The following is a 17,452-nucleotide window of genomic DNA, read 5'->3' on the forward strand; positions in this document are numbered from 1 at the left end:
GAATTCATGCTTTTATTACACATTTTTGCAGTTGCTCAACGTGTTTCAAAGCTATTATAGTAATTGAATAATTACATTTATATATTTTTATTTGTTAAATATAATACAATAATAATGAATTATATAGTATAATTATATACATATATATATATAAACTAAAATATATATAATAAACTATAAACAACTATATTTGCAGTAAGCACATATTCTGTGGTCAAAATGATCATAAAATGCAAAATAATATGCCTAATCAGGGATAGATACATTTCCAAAGGCATAAACATAAAATTACATTTGAAGTTTGTGAATATGATATAATAAAGTTAGAAAATGTTAAAAATATTTGTTAAATATCGTTTTATTTATTTGTGTTTATGTTCTCTATATTTATTTTTGTAATGTGTTTAAGTCATCATTTTATTACAATATATTACTGTTTTATTTGTGTATGTTTGCTATATATAGTTAATATTTAATGTTTTTCATAGTGCTTTCATAGTGATTTTGTATGTACAAAAAACTAGAGACAGTTTGATCCTCATATATTTAATGATATTTTAAACGTTTCAATAGGAAATGTCCCCGGACCTTATACTAATATAATATAACATAATATAATAATCAGAAAAGTTTGCGTGAGGATAAGATTTCGAGGATAGAGAATATGATTGGTTCAGTTTTATAACTCGGATATGAATAATTCATGAGCTCAATCGAACCTCCGCGTCACGGATCGATTTGCATACGCTGACTGGAGCGCGCGCGCGTGTCCGTGGCTCTGCTAGTCTCGAGTGATGCTGGATGCTGTGATTGATTTGTGAATCTGATGTAAAGATAGTATAAAGAAACACGCGGATGATGATGATGATGAGAATCGACGCGGATTCACGATGGAGGCAGTAAATGATCCGAGGAGGAGGAGCAGAAACTGAGGTGCGTTTCTGAAGCATCTGACAGAAACACGACGAGTGAGTGAATGTGTGTCAAAACAACACGATCTAAACACGACTGACGCGTTTTATTGATGCTTCACATCCACAGGCCTTCAGAAGATCCGAACATCTCACAGGAGATGATGCTTATTTAATCTATTCACACGTTATCCGTCATAAATCGGGGGTTTAAAATGATATTGAGTTGATATGATTGTAATATGTAAATATAAACGAGGGTTTTCCTCGAAGGAATCCGTCATGAATCTTTTGTGTTGGAATTGTTTTGGCAGATGCTGCAGTGTGTTTGGATGAGATGATGATGTTGTCAAGGCTTCATGAATTACAGCAGCCACCAGAGTAAACACACACACACACACACACACACACTTGTTTCACTATCCTTGTGGGGATTCTCATAGGTGTAATGGTTTCTGTACAGACCGTATATTCTATCGCCCTACACCTAAACTTAGCCTTAAACTGTTTGCATTTTTAGATTTTCAAAAAACGACATTCTGTGTGATTTATTAGCTTGTTTACCTGTGGGGACCTCAATTTAGGTCCATGAGTTCCCATGAGTCTGTGTATTCAGGTTTAAGTCCCCACCGGTATATAAAAACACAAACACTCACTCACTCACTCACTCACTCACACACATACATAAATACACACACACACACACACCCTAATGAATGCCTCTGGAGGAACATCTTCAGCATTTAGTCTCGGATGGCTTTAATTGAATTTCTGCTTCAGCTCGAGCTCTCTGGAGGATTCTGATCCACAACACAACGATTTCATTTAAAGGGATATAAATGGACATTCTGTCATTAATTACTCACCCTCATGTCGTTCCAAACCCGTAAGATCTTCGTTCATCTTTGGATCACAAATTAAGATTATTTTGATGAACTCTGAGAGCTCTCTGATCTTCCCATAGACAGTAAGCATCTTAACATGATCAAGTCTCAGAAACGGAAGGACATCGTTAAAATAGTCCATGTGACATCATCGGTGGTTCAACCATAATTTTGAGATGGTCCTCACTGCAGAACACAAGATCCAGGGGCCGTGGTTGAATCTAGATCCAACTCCTCCCACCTTACATTTACCTAAACCTGCCCGTCTCCACCCCCTGGATGTGGAATACATTGAATGGAAAACAATACATATGTGTCCCTGCAGCACAAAAGCAGTCATCAGTAGCACAGGTATATTTGTAGCAATAACCAACAATACATTGTATGGCTCAAAATTATACATTTTTATTTTATGACAAAAATATTAGGATATTAAGATCATGTTCCATGAAGATATTTAGTAAATTTCCTACTGTAAATATATCAGAACTTAATTTATGATTAGTAATATGCATTGCTAAGAACTTCATTTGAACAACTTTAAAGGAGATTTTCTCAATATTTAGATTTTTTTTGCACCCTCAGATTCCAGATTTTCTAATAGTTGTATCTCAGACAAATATTGTCCTATCATAACAAACCATACATCAATTAAAACATTATTTAATTAGCTTTCAGATAATGTATAAATCTCTATTTCACAAATTGACCCTTATGACTGGTTTTGTGGTCCAGGGTCACACATCATTTTTTAAAAAGTGGACTAGTCTTAAATGTACTTTTATAAATCCTGTAGAAACCCTGATTTACTGGAAATGTATTCAGCTCAGTTAAACTTATGAATCTCTATTAAATGTTTACGTTTCACAATATTAAAAACTAGTGCTGTCAAATGATCAATCACGATTAATCGTATCCTAAATAAATGTTTTTGTTTACATAATATGAGTGTGTACTGTGTATATTTATGATGTATATATAAATACATACACATGCATGTATATATCTATATATATAGATATATACATGCATGTGTTTGTATGTGTATATATATATATATATATATATATATATATATATATATATATATATATATATATATATATATATACACACGCACAATAAATATGCACAGTACACAATCATATTATGCAAAAAATATATATATTTTGGATGTGATTAATCGTGATTGATCGTTTGACAGCACTATTAAAAACTCAGTTTTGCTCAATCATTGCTCTAGAACGTCCATCTGATTCAGATGTTTCTACAAATAGTCATCATGTCATCATGTACTCACCATCATGTCATTCCATATCCAAGCCGAACGTTTAACCTGCTCGTTTCCAATAAGCAGCATCATGAAGTTCATCTCATCTGAGTGTTTGTGTCTGTAATGACACACTGGGTTCAGATGCTGGAGTCTTTCCTAATGAGCTGCTGAGCTCCATCACATGTGTTCAAGAGCTCGTATCATTCATCTGATTTGAATTTATGTACTTCATGTAAGACATTTCTCACCTGCACATGTAACATCATGTGTTTCCACCTGCCTTCAAATCCTTCAGCACATCGAAAGCAGATGATGATGCACCTTTACCTGTTGAGACCTTCCTTGTGTGTGTGTGTGTGTGTAAAATGGACCCAAAAATAAATGGTTCTAGATGACAAAATCAGATAAACTGTCCCTGGTTACGGATGACAGGCTTGATTCAATGGGAACAACAGCTGTGGAAACATGTTTTGACGTGTTTTGCAGTGAACACAATTGATTTTCTGATCTGTGAGCAATCAAAAAACCCAGTGTTAGGGTTAAAAGCAGACAATAAAGCAGATACTTACCTAAAATTATATAAATAACAGTTGTCACACTATATCTCCAGTAATATGTCTGATATTTAAATGCTCCAAACATATAATGCAATCCAATGCTGATTGAGAGATGAAGAAATAATCTACTGAAAGTAACTTTATAGGGTGAAAATATTAAAATATTATAAACTTTAAAGGGATAGTTCACCCAAAAATTATGAAATGAATGAATGAAAATTCTGTCATTAATTACTCACCCTCATGTCGTTCCAAACCCGTAAGACCTCCGTTCATCTTCGGAACACAAATTAAGATATTTTTGATGAAATCCAAGAGTTTTCTGACCCTCCATAGACAGCAAAGCAACTGAAATGTTCCCAGGTCCAGAAACGTGGTAAAGACATCGGTAAAACAGTCCATAAGACATCAGGGGTTCAACTGTAATTTTACGAAGATGCGAGAATACTTTTTGTGCACAAAGAAAACTTAACACAAAACGTAATTTATCACAAAAAGTTCATTTGTTTAGTGTTTTTTACGATACAAATCGTTGCAAAGCAGCTCTACAGGAAATTTAGTTTCCACAATATATTTATATATCGCAGAACCTTAATATATTTAACTTATGGCACAATTTGTTAATTCTGTATGTTGTCTGAGCGTTGGCATCCTCTGAGGTCCTCTGAGGGGTTGGCATTATCTTTTCTCAGGTGTTCGGTCGTCTCAGATCATTTAAGGGTTGGATCCAGACTGAAGCTTCTGTAATTACCACGGGATGTTAATCAACAGAGAAACAAATAGAGACATAATTAGCGTAGCTGCTGTTCCATCTAAGCAAAAATTATTTGATCAACCCAAGCTAAAGAATAATAATAATGTACATTTGATCAGATATAACTGCAGTACAAGATTATAAGATGCATTATGTGAATGCTTGGCTAAAGAGATGTGTCTTTAATCTAGATTTAAACAGAGAGAGTGTGTCTGAACCCCGAACGTTATCAGGAAGGCTATTCCAGAGTTTGGGAGCCAAATGTGAAAAAGCTCTACCTCCTTTAGTGGACTTTGCTATCCTAGGTACTACCAAAAGTCCAGAGTTTTGCGACCTTAGGGAGCGGGTTGGATTGTAGCGTGGTAGAAGACGAGTTAGGTACGCAGGTGCTAAACCATTTAGGGCCTTATAGGCAAGTAATAATATTTTGTAAATGATACAGAACTGAATAGGTAGCCAGTGCAGAGACTGTAAAATTGGGGTAATATGATCATATTTTCTTGACCTGGTAAGAACTCTAGCCGCTGCATTTTGGACTATCTGTAGCTTGTTTATTGAAGATGCAGGACAAGCAGCTAGCAGTGCATTACAATAGTCCAGTCTAGAGGTCATGAATGCATGAACTAGCTTTTCTGCATCAGAAACAGGTAGCATGTTTCGAAGCTTGGCAATGTTTCTAAGATGGAAGAATGCCGTTTTTGTAACAGTAACGAACGGACAGGTAGGATCTAAACCATCTTAAAGCCTGCCCTTGAATACCTGTATAGTTTTGTAATCGATCTATGAGTATATCATGGTCTGTAGTGTCGAACGCAGCACTAAGATCAAGTAATACTAGCAATGAGGTGCAGCCTTGATCCGAAGCAAGAAGTCATTAGTAATTTTAAGTGCAGTTTCTGTGCTATGGTGAGGGCTGAAACCTGACTGAAATTCTTCATAGAGATCATTTTTTTGCAAGAAGGAGCACAATTGAGCAGACACAACTTTTCCTAAACTTTTAGTCCTAAACGGAAGATTTGAAATGGGTCTGTAATTTGCCAGTTCATAAGAATCTAGTTGTGGTTTCTTAATAAGAGGCTTAATAACCGCCAGCTTGAATGGTTTTGGGACGTGACCTAAAGATAACGATGAGTTAATAATATTGAGAAGCGGTTTTTCTGCTACAGGTAACAACTCTTTCAGTAGTTTAGTGGGTACAGGATCTAATAAACACGTTGTTGGTTTAGATGCACTGATAAGTTTATTTAGCTCTTCCTGTCCTATAGTTGTAAAGCACTGCAGTTTTTCTTTGGGTGCGATGAATGAAGCTGAAATACTAGACGCAGTAGAATCTACATTTGTTATTGTATTTCTGATGTTATCTATTTTATCAGTAAAGAAATTTTGAATAGTAAAAGTCATTACTATTAAACTAATAGGGGTGTGATGGCGCAGTGGATAAGACACATGCCTTTGGTGTGAGAGACCCGGGTTCGAATCCACTGTGAGACACCAATGTGTCCCTGAGCAAGACACTTAACCCCTAGTTGCTCCAGAGGCGTGCGACCTCTGACATATATAGCAATTGTAAGTCGCTTTGGATAAAAGCGTCAGCTAAATGAATAAATGTAAATGTAAACTGTGAGGGAATATTTAGATTGGGTGGCATGTGTTTATTTATTAATCTAGCCACTGTGCTAAATAAGAACCTTGGATTGTTTTGGTTATTATCTATGAGTTTGCGGATATGCTCTACCCTGGCAGCTTTTAGAGCCTGTCTATAGCTGGACATACTGTTTTTCCACGCAATTCTAAAAACTTCCAAGTTAGTTTTTCTCCATTTGCGCTCAAGATTACGATTTTCTTTCTTGAGAGAATGGGTATAACTGTTGTACCATGGCGCAGTACGTTTTTCTCTAACCTTTTTCAATTTGAGGGGGGCAACAGCTTCTAATGTATTAGAGAAGATAGTGCCCATATTGCTAGTACTTCTATCTGTGGGTAGAACAAAAGTCATCATAGCAGTTATTTGAGAGTTGGCTTACTAGTCAGATGGAGCGTAGCGTCCTGGAGATGTTGTCTGACAGGAGTTCCGCTCCGACTCTGCTGGGGTGCAGGCCATCAGCACTTTATTAACAAAGAGCAGTTTATGTTCTTTACACCATGACAATAACCATTCGTTTAAAGCAAACAGTCTACTGAACCTTTCGTATCCTCGTCGATACGTGGGAAGCGGTCCTGACTAGATGATCGTTGTCGCGGGCGATGTGCTGCGTACCGTCTCGATCAGGCTCCTGAAGTCCCTCTTCAGTGTCTCCGTCTGCCGCAGCTTGGTGTCGTTAACCCCCGCGTGCAGCACGACAGCACCGATGCTCTCATAGCCCTTCAGGATCGCGGGTATCTGCGCAGAAACATCGAGAACACAAGCACCGGGGAAACAGTGAGTGTGCACTTTACATTCAGCTAACGTAGCACGGACGTGCCGGACGATGGAGTCTCCGACGATCACCGAGCCACGTTCCGTCTCGCGGAGGGGAGCGAAGTGGTTCCGGGTGGAGATCTCGAAGACCAGAGGCGGCGGAGGGGGAGAGGTCGTCGCCCGGGGCCTGGCTCGCGTCTTCCGCTGCTGGTGCACCCATGATCCGTGGCATCCCGGCGCCGGAGTGAAGGACATCTGGGAAGATCGCGTCCTGGGTGCACAGGGTCTGTGCAGAGAAACACACGGAGTAGAGGTGGTGGGAGTGTTAGCAGGGTGCTGTATACTTACCCCGGACTTGTGAGCATCAGCCCGGGATGTTTCCAGCGCGGCTCTCCGCACTCTCAGCTGGGCCTGCTTCTCCACGGCCTCCAGCTCTAGCTGCACCAAATGCAGCTCGAATGTGTCCTCACCTGCACTCAAAGGTAGACACAAATCCGCCATTTAAGCAAGTAACAGTGAAACAATGGTAATATGTGTGAATAGAGTATTAGCAATCTAAGCGAGATTAGCGGCAGCCACGCTGCCGATGCTAACGGGCTATAAGCTAATAGCAGACTCGAGAAATCAAAATAAAACTAGTGATAAGGCGCTCTGATTGGTATTTGTGGCTATAGTGGATATATTCACGTTATAGAAACGAAAATGATAGTGTATAAAATAGTTTTTAAGATAGAAAATAGCCGATAAAGAATCAGCTTGATGGAGCTCAAACTCAAAACACGCTGTCAAAAGTATTCTCGCATCTTCGTAAAATTACGGTTGAACCACTGATGTCCTATGGACTGTTTTAACGATATCCTCACTACATTTCTGTGCCTTGACCATGGTAGTCCCTAGGGAAAAAATAGTATACTTAAGCACAATTTATTCATATGTACTGTAGTATAACTAAATGTATTTGTGGCACACTATAAATAATTTTAATAATGTTAGAATTACATTATTAAAAGACGAAGGAACAAACAAATATCAATACGCAGGATGTGTCTTTTGTGCCATAGTCTTAGGTGAAATATTACTTCAATATTTATCAAATTAAATTGTTTTATTTGCAAATTGCTCATTTGCGCTCTAGGCAAAAGTTGCGTTTGGAAATAATGCCCTTACAGCACCTGTAAGCAGAAACAAAGTAGATGTTTCAATGCATACCTCTCTTTTTCTTTGATTTGCCCAAAAACCAAGTCTCATCATAAAAAAAATTTAAAAAAATTACACAGCATCATTTTACCAGATTACGCACACACAGATTACCAGATTAACGACACCAACAGGAACGAGCGCACATGACGATGAATGACATGAAATATGCTGTGTTTTCTGCCAACTGGCAACCCGGGGTGCCGAAATACAATTGAGTAAACTGGCAGTGGGTGGGTTTCACAAACCAAAACAGAGGCAGACATTCCGGCCCGGAACGCACATTTTTAAAGGAGAATAACTAGCATTGTTTTTCAGATAAACAAATATGTTAACTTAGCATGTTTCTTAAATATCTGCAAACATATTATGGTATTTTTATGCTTTAGTAGAGTCAAACTTGCATACAAAACAGACATACATTAATATGCCTTCATGCATGTACTCCGGATCATAAGATGAGTTGCCTCATTCATCCCTTACCGATTCTAATTGTTTGGTTGAGTAAGCATGGACATGTCATTAGGGTTATGATCCCACGCTGTTTCATCCAGTTAGTTTATATGGGTGTGTGTAGGTCATATTTAAAGTTTTTTTTTTCTGCTCAGAGAACACCATTATAAAAATAGCTTTTTTAAACATGTTGTAAATAGAATTAAGAGCCTAGCCAGTTAACTTTAAGGATGGGGAAAAAAAATATTTTTATATATATATATATATATAAAAAATATGCACTAAGACCACTATGTGCACTAAGTTTGTGCTAGCTCTTGGATTTCATCAAAAATATCTTAATTTGTGATCTGAAGATGAACAGAGGTCTTACGGGTTTGTAACAACATGAGGGTGAGTAATTAATGACAGAATTTTTATTTTTGGGTGAACTAACCCTTTAACATCATGATTGTCCTTCGAAACGCAGTGATTTAATTGTACTTGTCGTGTCTTTCAGCTTTGATCCGACACAGAGAGGGCAAATGGTGTACTTCCTGTCTGCGGAGGGCATAAAGCCCTCGTTCCACTCCGCCCTCCTCTTCAACCCCGCAATCAACTACTCCGACAGGAATGATTCCTCCACGCCGACACCCGTCGTCTGCCGTTTGGACGCCTCCCCGCAGAGCAACGTCTCGCTGACGTCGTACGACCTGTCGCCGGCGGAGGTCACGCTCTTCGGCCTCGTGTTCGGGGTTTTCTGGGTCATATCAGTGCTGGGGAACTCGCTGGTGTGTCTGGTGATCCATCGGAGCCGCAGAACTCAGTCGACCACCAACTATTTTGTGGTGTCGATGGCGTGTGCAGATCTGCTGTTGAGCCTAGCCTGCGCGCCGCTAGTTCTCCTGCAGGTTTCCGCTGGTCACTGGCCTCTGACCGCGGCCGCGTGCAAAGCTGTACGATACTTGCAGCACCTGTGCCCTGGCGTCCAGGTCTATGTGCTTTTGTCCATATGCGTGGATCGTTTCTACACCATCGTGTATCCATTGAGCTTTAAAGTGTCGCGCGAGAAAGCCAAACGAATGATTCTGGCGTCTTGGCTCTTCGACGCTGCATTCGTATCGCCGTGTTTGTTCTTCTACGGATCGTCTACATCGCAAAACCACTGCGACTTCTTTCTGGCGGACAGCTGGGACGGGTTGGCGTACGCCGTCGCGCATCTTCTCTTTGGTTTCTTGGTGCCGGCGCTGCTCATCGTGTCCTTCTACCAGCGGGTGGTGCGCTACATCTGGAGGATCGGCGCTGACGGGCGAACGGTGCGCAGGACCATGAACATCGTCCCCAGGACTAAAGTCAAAACCATTAAGATGTTCTTGATGCTCAACGCCGTGTTCCTCCTCACCTGGACGCCGTTTTACGTCGCACAGCTTTGGCACCCGACAGAAAAGACGGGCCCAAGCAGGCGGTCAGCGCTGTTCTTCATCGCCGTGGCCTGGATCTCCTTCAGCTCCACAGCATCCAAACCCACGCTGTACTCCGTGTACAACGCTAACTTCAGACGCGGCATGAGAGAGATGTTCTGCATGTCGTCCATGAAGTGTTATCGCAGTAATGCGTACACCATCACCGCCAGCTCGCGCATCGCCAAAAAGAACTACGTGGGCGTGGTCGATCTTCCCGTGCCGGCAAAGACGCTTGTCAAAGACTCGGTTTATGACACTTTTGACCGGGAAGCAAAGGAGAAGAAGTTAGCATGGCCTATTAGCTCTAACCCACCCAACACGTTCGTATAAAGGCTCAGAAATTAACGTTGAAGAGAAAATGACAATTCTGGCGTTATTTACTCACCCTCAAGTTGTTTCAAACCTGTATGAGTTGCTTTCTTAGGGGCCGTTCACACAGAACGCGTTTTTCCATTCCAATGCGCTGCATTTTCATTGTTTTCTATGTAAACGCATGCTAGATGGACGTATATGACTGTTACGCTCGCGTGTAGCACATGAGCGCTGCGATTTTAAGATGCCGGATAAAGTTAAAAGAATTTACATTTTTACACACAGCGCCGCTCATCAATGTCAGTTCCAAAACAGTGGACCAATCAGAAGAGTGCAGAGGCGGGGCAAGCATTACAAGCTTATGTTTACTGTAGTAAGTTGGCATGGCAACTGTTTTATTTGACAGCAACATGACGGAAGATGCGTTCTGTACGCTGGTTTTTAAAAAAAAACATTTCTGAGCACTGCGCCTCGCGATTTTAGACACAAAAGACACGTTCTGTGTGAACAGCCCTTTGTAAAAGATATTTTGAAGAATGTTGGTAGCCAAGCAGTTGATGGTCCCCATTGACTTCCATCATGTTTGTTTTCATACCATGGAAGTCAATGGGGACCAACTGTTTGGTTACCAACATTCTCGAAATCTCTTCTTTTGTGTTCAGCAGAAGAAACTCATAAATAACTTGAGGGTGAGTAAGCGATGACAAATTTAAAATTTGAGCGAACTGTTACTTTAACAGCCATTGCACCACGATTACATGCAACAGAATCAACATGACTAGACTAAATCTGTTGAAATGCAAAAAAACGTGGTGCTAACTAGTTCATATACTCGCTGATGACATTGGAGGAAGACTACAAAACACCCTTATCGTCACTGCAGTGATCCAGTGGAAGGAAAGTGTTGATCGTCATGTGTTCTTCTGTTTGTGTTTCTGATCAGTCTGTGATCCTACGGTGGCCTAGTGGCACCAAACAGGGTTCATGTTATTCTTCAGAAGATGTGTTTTTTGTGTAGTAACAGATAAATTTTGTCTCATAGTTTTGTGTGTCATTTCATGATGCAAGACAGACGTGTGTCCCTGTGATTTTACAATTAAACATTCTGTACGATTTAAATGTAAGCCACTGTCTGAATGTCCCTGTTTATATTTACTAAAGCTGTATTTCAAAGAGCAGTTCACCCAAAAATGAAAAGGAACTGAAAATGTGCTCACCCTCAGACCATCCAAGAGTTTGTTTCTTCATCAGATTTTGTCTCTGCATCAGTGTCTCAGCAATGGATGCTCTGCAGTGAATGGGTGCCGTCAGAATGAGAGCTGATAAAAGCATCACAGTAATCTTCTCCAGTCCATCAGTTAACATCTGGAGAAGATCTGTGCAGATTTCTCTCCTGATTCAGACCAGACCAATTTATCACAGGAGGAGGCGTTATTATGGATTATGGACTCGTATTTTAGTTAAAAATGTATTAAATATGGACTTATTTACCACAAACATGCAGCTTTTGTCTTCTCCAGATGTTAACTGATGGACTGGAGTGGTGTGGATTATTGTGATGTTTTTATCAGACTCTCATTCTGACGGCACCCATTCACTGCAGAGCATCCATTGCTGAGACACTGATGCAGAGACACATTTGTCCAAATCTGACAAAGAAACAAACTCAGTTTAGTACATTTTTATTTTTTCACTTTCACTTTTTGAATGAACTATTGATTTAAAGCTACACATGCAAACTAATCAAAATATTGTATTCCCACAAACTGTGATAATGAACCAATTAAAAGATTTCAGTCATTCTTTGAAGTTTGATCTTCATGTTACTGAGCTGAACTGACTGAACCCGATGAAGACTCGTCGTCCGCTGCTCAGCGTGACATTTCCAGCACAATTTCTCCATATTCAGTGTCGGATGACGATGCTCTATTGTTATTCAAGATGAAAGGGAAGGGCTTTAATGAAACACATCATAATGAGATTTCATATTGAGAGTGAGGACAATGAAGGCGCTTGTGCTGCTCTGAATTCTGAACCGAGACAAAAACAACCTTCAGCTGCACAAAATGACAGCAGCAGCACATTTACCTGCATCATGATCAGTTTGTGCTAGAAATATAATCATCACTTTCAGCTTTGTCAGTTATTTTGTCCATCTGACAACACACAAACAGAACATTTTGGGTTTGGAAACCCCCTAGTTTGTAATCACAGGTTTGATCTGAGCACTAATAAATGAGCTCTAATCATAAACTGAATTGATGCAAAAAAGACAAGAAGATTCAAATTCAATGTTTTTATATTCATGATCACAAAGCAAAGCTACATCGTTTAATAAGACATTAAGCATCATCCTGCAACAAATTTCAATCTACATTTTATACACGCCATATAAAAATATACATTTGAGCTCTAAATATAGATTATGCCAGCCAGAATCAGGAGTCACAAGGAGAAGTGCTGAAGGCCAAAGAAAGTGTTTCACGTTCATTAAAACTTGAACTTTTCACAAAACACTTCTACCTCTCTGTGTTTGGGCCGATCAACACTGATGAAATAGTTTCACATTCATTACATTTATTCAGATCGTATCTCATCTGTGCTGAAATATTAGTCATTTTTGTTTTCAAACCTGCCAAATAAAGCAGAAAAATGAAACTGAAAGTACAAAAATTAGAGCTTTGAAGGAAAGTGCTTTAAGTTTCAGTTAGTGAAATAAATACACGATCAACAAGACACCGACAAACTCTATTTGTACGAGAGAAAAGGGAAGTGCTATGCGTTGAAATCTTTCAAATCTCGTAAAGTGCAAAGAGCCGAGCAACAGATTTTGGCAAAAGTCCATCTTATAATGTCTTTGTCTATAGGTTTAAACTGATTGTAACACATCAGAGTGACAAATCTGTCACATGGAAGCTTGTTTCAGCCATCAAATAGTGAATAAAAAAGGGAATTCCGACTTTTTATCTCACAATTTTAAGAAAAACTAGCCAGATATAAACATAGCATTCTGACTTTTTTCACACAATTCTGAGTTTACATCTTGCAATTCTATTTTTGGTTTCCACTAAAACAAATAAAGGTAATTGCTACTTTTTTATTTCACAATATCTTACAATCTTTCACGTTTCTTCTCAGAATTGCAAGTAACTTGGTTATAAGCTTACAATTTTGAGTTAATATCTCAGAAAAAGGCCTGAATTGTGACGCGTAAACTCAGAATTGTGAGATAAAAAGGCACGATTAGCTTTATTTTTTTTATCCAGTGGTAGATTGGACTCATGAACGCTGAATCCTTCATCACAAGTGATTTGGTACCAGAACGGTTTCAAAATAAATATACAAAGGAGGAGGAAATGTTTACGAATCACACAGAACGCTCACGCATCAACACAAAAGCTGAACGTGAATAACTCTCTAATGTCTGAATGGTCATGTTATTGTGAATGCAAACAGAAAAGCTTATTTTAAACACTGAATCAACACTGTCCAAACGCACTCGCTCCGGATCCGTCTAAGACGTCTTGTTCTTGCCGTTCTTGGGGATCTTGTTGCTGGAGCTCTGCAGTGCTTTCTGCTCGTCTCCGGTCAGGAGGGCTTTGATTTCGGACGGGATCTTCCCCTGGTCCATGGCCAGACACCACTGCTTGTACTGCAGACACAGGAACAGCATCAGACACAGGTTAGCGTCAGCGACAGATCAGACGGAGCGTGTGTTTACCATGTCCAGCTCCTCTCGCAGCGCACAGATGGCTCTCTCCTTACTGGACACCAGCTCCTCCAGATACTGGTAGCGCAGCTTTTTCCTGGCGCGACACTCTCTGGCGCTCTGCCGGCTTCTCTCCAGCTTGGCCTTCAGGTCGATCTTGGCAGGTTTGCGGCCACGTTTGCCTGGTTTCTTCACTTTTCCAGCAACCATCTACAGATCAGAAGAGCCTTTACGGTGAAACACTCATGTGGTGATCATGCCACATAAATAAACAACACAATGGAAGATATAAGTGCTGTAAACAAGACAAAATATACATTTGTTGTTTCATAATTGATACATTTTACAATACTGAGCAGACTCTATTTTCCTCCATAGACTTAAAATGAATTAATTTCCTATTTTATGAATTTGTTATGTTATTTTCCTAATTTATTGAGCTCAATTCAAACAAAACTGAACGGAATTGATCTGAATAATAACATTATTGTCTTTTGTAGAGGTGCTTCGCGGCTGAAATTGTGTTTTAGCTGAATAATTAACTGTTATTTCCCTGTTTATTAATGTGTAGCCGCTTTGAAAGAATCTGTATTGTATATAAATCAATGTAAGTTGACTTAATAAACATTACATAAGTATTTTGACGGTATTGTAAAATAATGGTATCAGATTTGATTACCGTTGTATTTTCATATATACCACGATTCGATTATATTAATATGCTACTCCGAGGTATTTGACAGAATATGAGAACTGAAGTCATATGAATCCAGCTGATCATGAGCTGTAGTCAGTTATGTTCATATTATTAATATGACGCACTTTGTCATCCATCGCGTGTTTTCCAATCGACGCGAGTCTGCAGTCGCGCGCTGATCCTCGATCATTCACCTGTAATCGATCACAGAGTCCGATTGAGATGATTATTGATCAATCTTCCAGTGGAGCTGCCTGTGTTTTTAGCCGAATGCTAACAGCGCTCTTCCGGTTCTGGCGCAGGTGCCGCCCACCGCGCTGCATGCTGGGACCTGTAGTTTCTTCCTGATGGCCAAAATGAAACATTCTAGAAAGATCATCAGTTTACAAACACACACACATATATTTATAGCCTACACAACACCAATCTGGAAGCAACATTAAATGTGTTATTTCACATGCACTGAAAAAACAAGAAGTTAAATTTACTTTACTTTGAAAGTTTTTGCATGCATATATTTTAAGTAAAATTTAAATACATAATTAAGTCAAATCTACTTAAGTTATGTAAAATTAGCAAATGAAATAAGTAAATTTAACGTGGCCACACTGAAAAAAAATCTAGTTTTTACAAAATAATTTTGGCAGGTGTCGTTGCCTTAGTAAAAAAAATACAGTTAAAACTGTAAAATAAAAATACAGTATAAAACTGTAATTTACAAACAAGGAAATTTGAATGTAAGCCATTATATTCAACAACACACACTGTTATTAAAATCTGTTTTGTACCTTTAACATACTGACAACCACCATAATAACGCAGATGGTGAAAGAGAAAGCCACATGAAGAATCAAAGCTGGAGTAGTTTCCCCAGAATCAGAAGTACAGTATATACTAACATATCATTCATGCAAACACAAAACACCACCATGGTAGCACACCTTATACTTAAATAATGCAATAAACTTTCATTAAACAACAGATGTAACATAAAGCCCAAATATACAGAACTGATAACAAAAACTATTAAAAAACATGATTATTTAAACAAAATACTTTCAAATGTGGAGTGTCATGCAGGGAATTCTGTTAATATCAGTTTACAGTTTTTTACTGTAAATTACATTGATTTGTTTTTTACTTCTAAAAACGGTATTTTTACATGAAATCTTTGGTTAGATCTTTTACAGTTTTTCCTGTATATAGCACTGGAACATACTGTTAACTTATTAAAACAGTTTTTTCCCGTAGCGTTTTTACAAAACTTCAAATTGCACTTATTTTTTACAGTGCAGGTAAAGTTTAATGAGTAATTTCTACTTAATTATTTTAAGTTTACCCTGCGATACTCAAGTACACTTCACTCACTCACGGTTTGGAAACTTTATTCAAGCAACATTGCACTGAAAAAAACTGCCTGTAAAGCATGTGGTTACAGTCATGTATGTAAGCAAGTAGACAGCTCATTACTCTAAAGTAATTAAAGGTTAAAGGTAATATGTTGACGCAATTAAGTTACTAACAGACACCTGGATACTTGACACGACACACAATGACGGTAACAATCAATGGATAGTGTTTGAGTATCAATGGATCATTTTGAGTGTCACAAAACAGCAAGTTTCTTAACCTAACTACGAAAGCAACCATAAAATAATGTAAATACATCTCGAAAACAGCAAAAAAATTACCTTATTAATTATTCATGTCCAAGTGCATGATGGGAACAACGGGATCATGACTTTAATATTTACTTAAACAATCTTTGTAAAAATAACAAACAATTCCAAGTTCAAACTTTAATTTCTACAAGCTTAAATTGAGTGCTAATATTGAATTTACTCTCTTTTTTTAATTCTTGCCTGAACTAAATTATTGATGTAGAATAATTATGAAATTATTTAGAAATGACATTTGTTTTTCTGTAGTATTTACAAAATCATTTTGATCAGTGTGGGAAGGACTACAGAGGGTAATGCCACTAGGCCTACTGTTTTAGTATGTGCTGTGTTATCATGATCACAGTCTTTCATGTTGTGAAGGTGTGTGTGTGTGTGTCATACACCTGCTGCTGCTGATGCTTTGGTAGCTGCTGTCAGTGTCACAGCAGGACACACACACACACACACACACACACACACTTATATATGTGGTTTACGTTGATATTCAATAAGCGTAATGGTTTTTATAATGTACAAAACCCTACACCTAAACCTACCCCGGGAGCTGGGTAGATTATGTACGAATTGTAATCCGATACAGATTCAAAATTACATGACAAAAATTGAAGTTAGTAACCTAATCCATTACATTACACATTTTAGGTAATCAGAATCAGAAAGAGCTTTTATTGCCAAGTATGCTTGCGCATACAAGGAATTTGTTTTAGTGTCATAAGATTCCAGTTCACAGAGACAACAACAGAGACAATAAAAATAAGATGAGAATAAAAAAATACACATTTGTAAATATAAATAAACAAAAAATGTAAAAAGAAAAAAATAATTGAAACATAAATGATCGTATATACATTTGTGCAATAGATGATAGAATTTAACTGTTCATAAATTGGATTGCCTGGGGGAAGAAACTGTTCTTGTGCCTGGCTGTCCTGGTAATTGTGGCTCTGTAGCGCCGGCCAGATGGCAAAAGTTCAAAAAGGGGACGGCTTGAATGTGAGGGATCCAGAGTGATTTTCTGAGCCCTTTTCCTCACTCTGGATGTATACAGTTCTTGAAGGGTGGGCACCGATAATCCGTTCAGCAGTCCGAACCGTTCTCTGTTGTCTTCGTAGCTGAACCAAACCAGACAGTTATTGTTGTACACAGGACAGACTCAATGACGGCTGAGTAGAACTGTTTCAGC

The 17,452-nt window shown here is 38.6% G+C and overlaps 2 protein-coding genes across 6 annotated transcripts; one reads left to right on the forward strand and one right to left on the reverse strand.

The window, feature by feature from the left end:
• The first annotated feature begins 753 nt into the window (after positions 1–753).
• Positions 754–11,303, forward strand: LOC306861380 (putative G-protein coupled receptor 19). 2 transcript variants are annotated; one of them, XM_079403605.1, is made up of 3 exons: positions 754–968; positions 1,226–1,292; positions 8,927–11,303. In XM_079403605.1, the coding sequence occupies exons 2-3, from the start codon at positions 1,249–1,251 to the stop codon at positions 10,197–10,199; spliced, it is 1,317 nt and encodes a 438-aa protein (XP_079259731.1). In that variant the 5' UTR covers positions 754–968; positions 1,226–1,248; the 3' UTR covers positions 10,200–11,303. The 2 variants fall into 2 exon arrangements, with proteins under 2 accessions (XP_079259731.1, XP_079259732.1); XM_079403606.1 differs by lacking the exon at positions 1,226–1,292 and having other exon boundaries at positions 754–933.
• Positions 11,304–12,464: 1,161 nt separating this feature from the next.
• LOC306861513 (cAMP-responsive element-binding protein-like 2) lies at positions 12,465–14,910 on the reverse strand. 4 transcript variants are annotated; one of them, XM_079403807.1, is made up of 3 exons: positions 14,713–14,910; positions 13,903–14,100; positions 12,465–13,833 (listed from the first exon to the last, which is right to left on the reverse strand). In XM_079403807.1, exons 1-3 carry the CDS (start codon positions 14,722–14,724, stop codon positions 13,696–13,698), a joined length of 348 nt encoding a protein of 115 aa, XP_079259933.1. In that variant the 5' UTR covers positions 14,725–14,910; the 3' UTR covers positions 12,465–13,695. The 4 variants fall into 4 exon arrangements, with proteins under 4 accessions (XP_079259933.1, XP_079259931.1, XP_079259934.1 ...); XM_079403805.1 differs by having other exon boundaries at positions 14,782–14,891; XM_079403808.1 differs by having other exon boundaries at positions 13,947–14,100; positions 14,713–14,882.
• Between the last annotated feature and the right edge of the window lie 2,542 nt (positions 14,911–17,452).

Source organism: Barbus barbus, assembly GCF_936440315.1.
Source record: "Barbus barbus genome assembly, chromosome: 42".
In the NCBI taxonomy this organism is placed as follows: domain Eukaryota; kingdom Metazoa; phylum Chordata; class Actinopteri; order Cypriniformes; family Cyprinidae; genus Barbus; species Barbus barbus.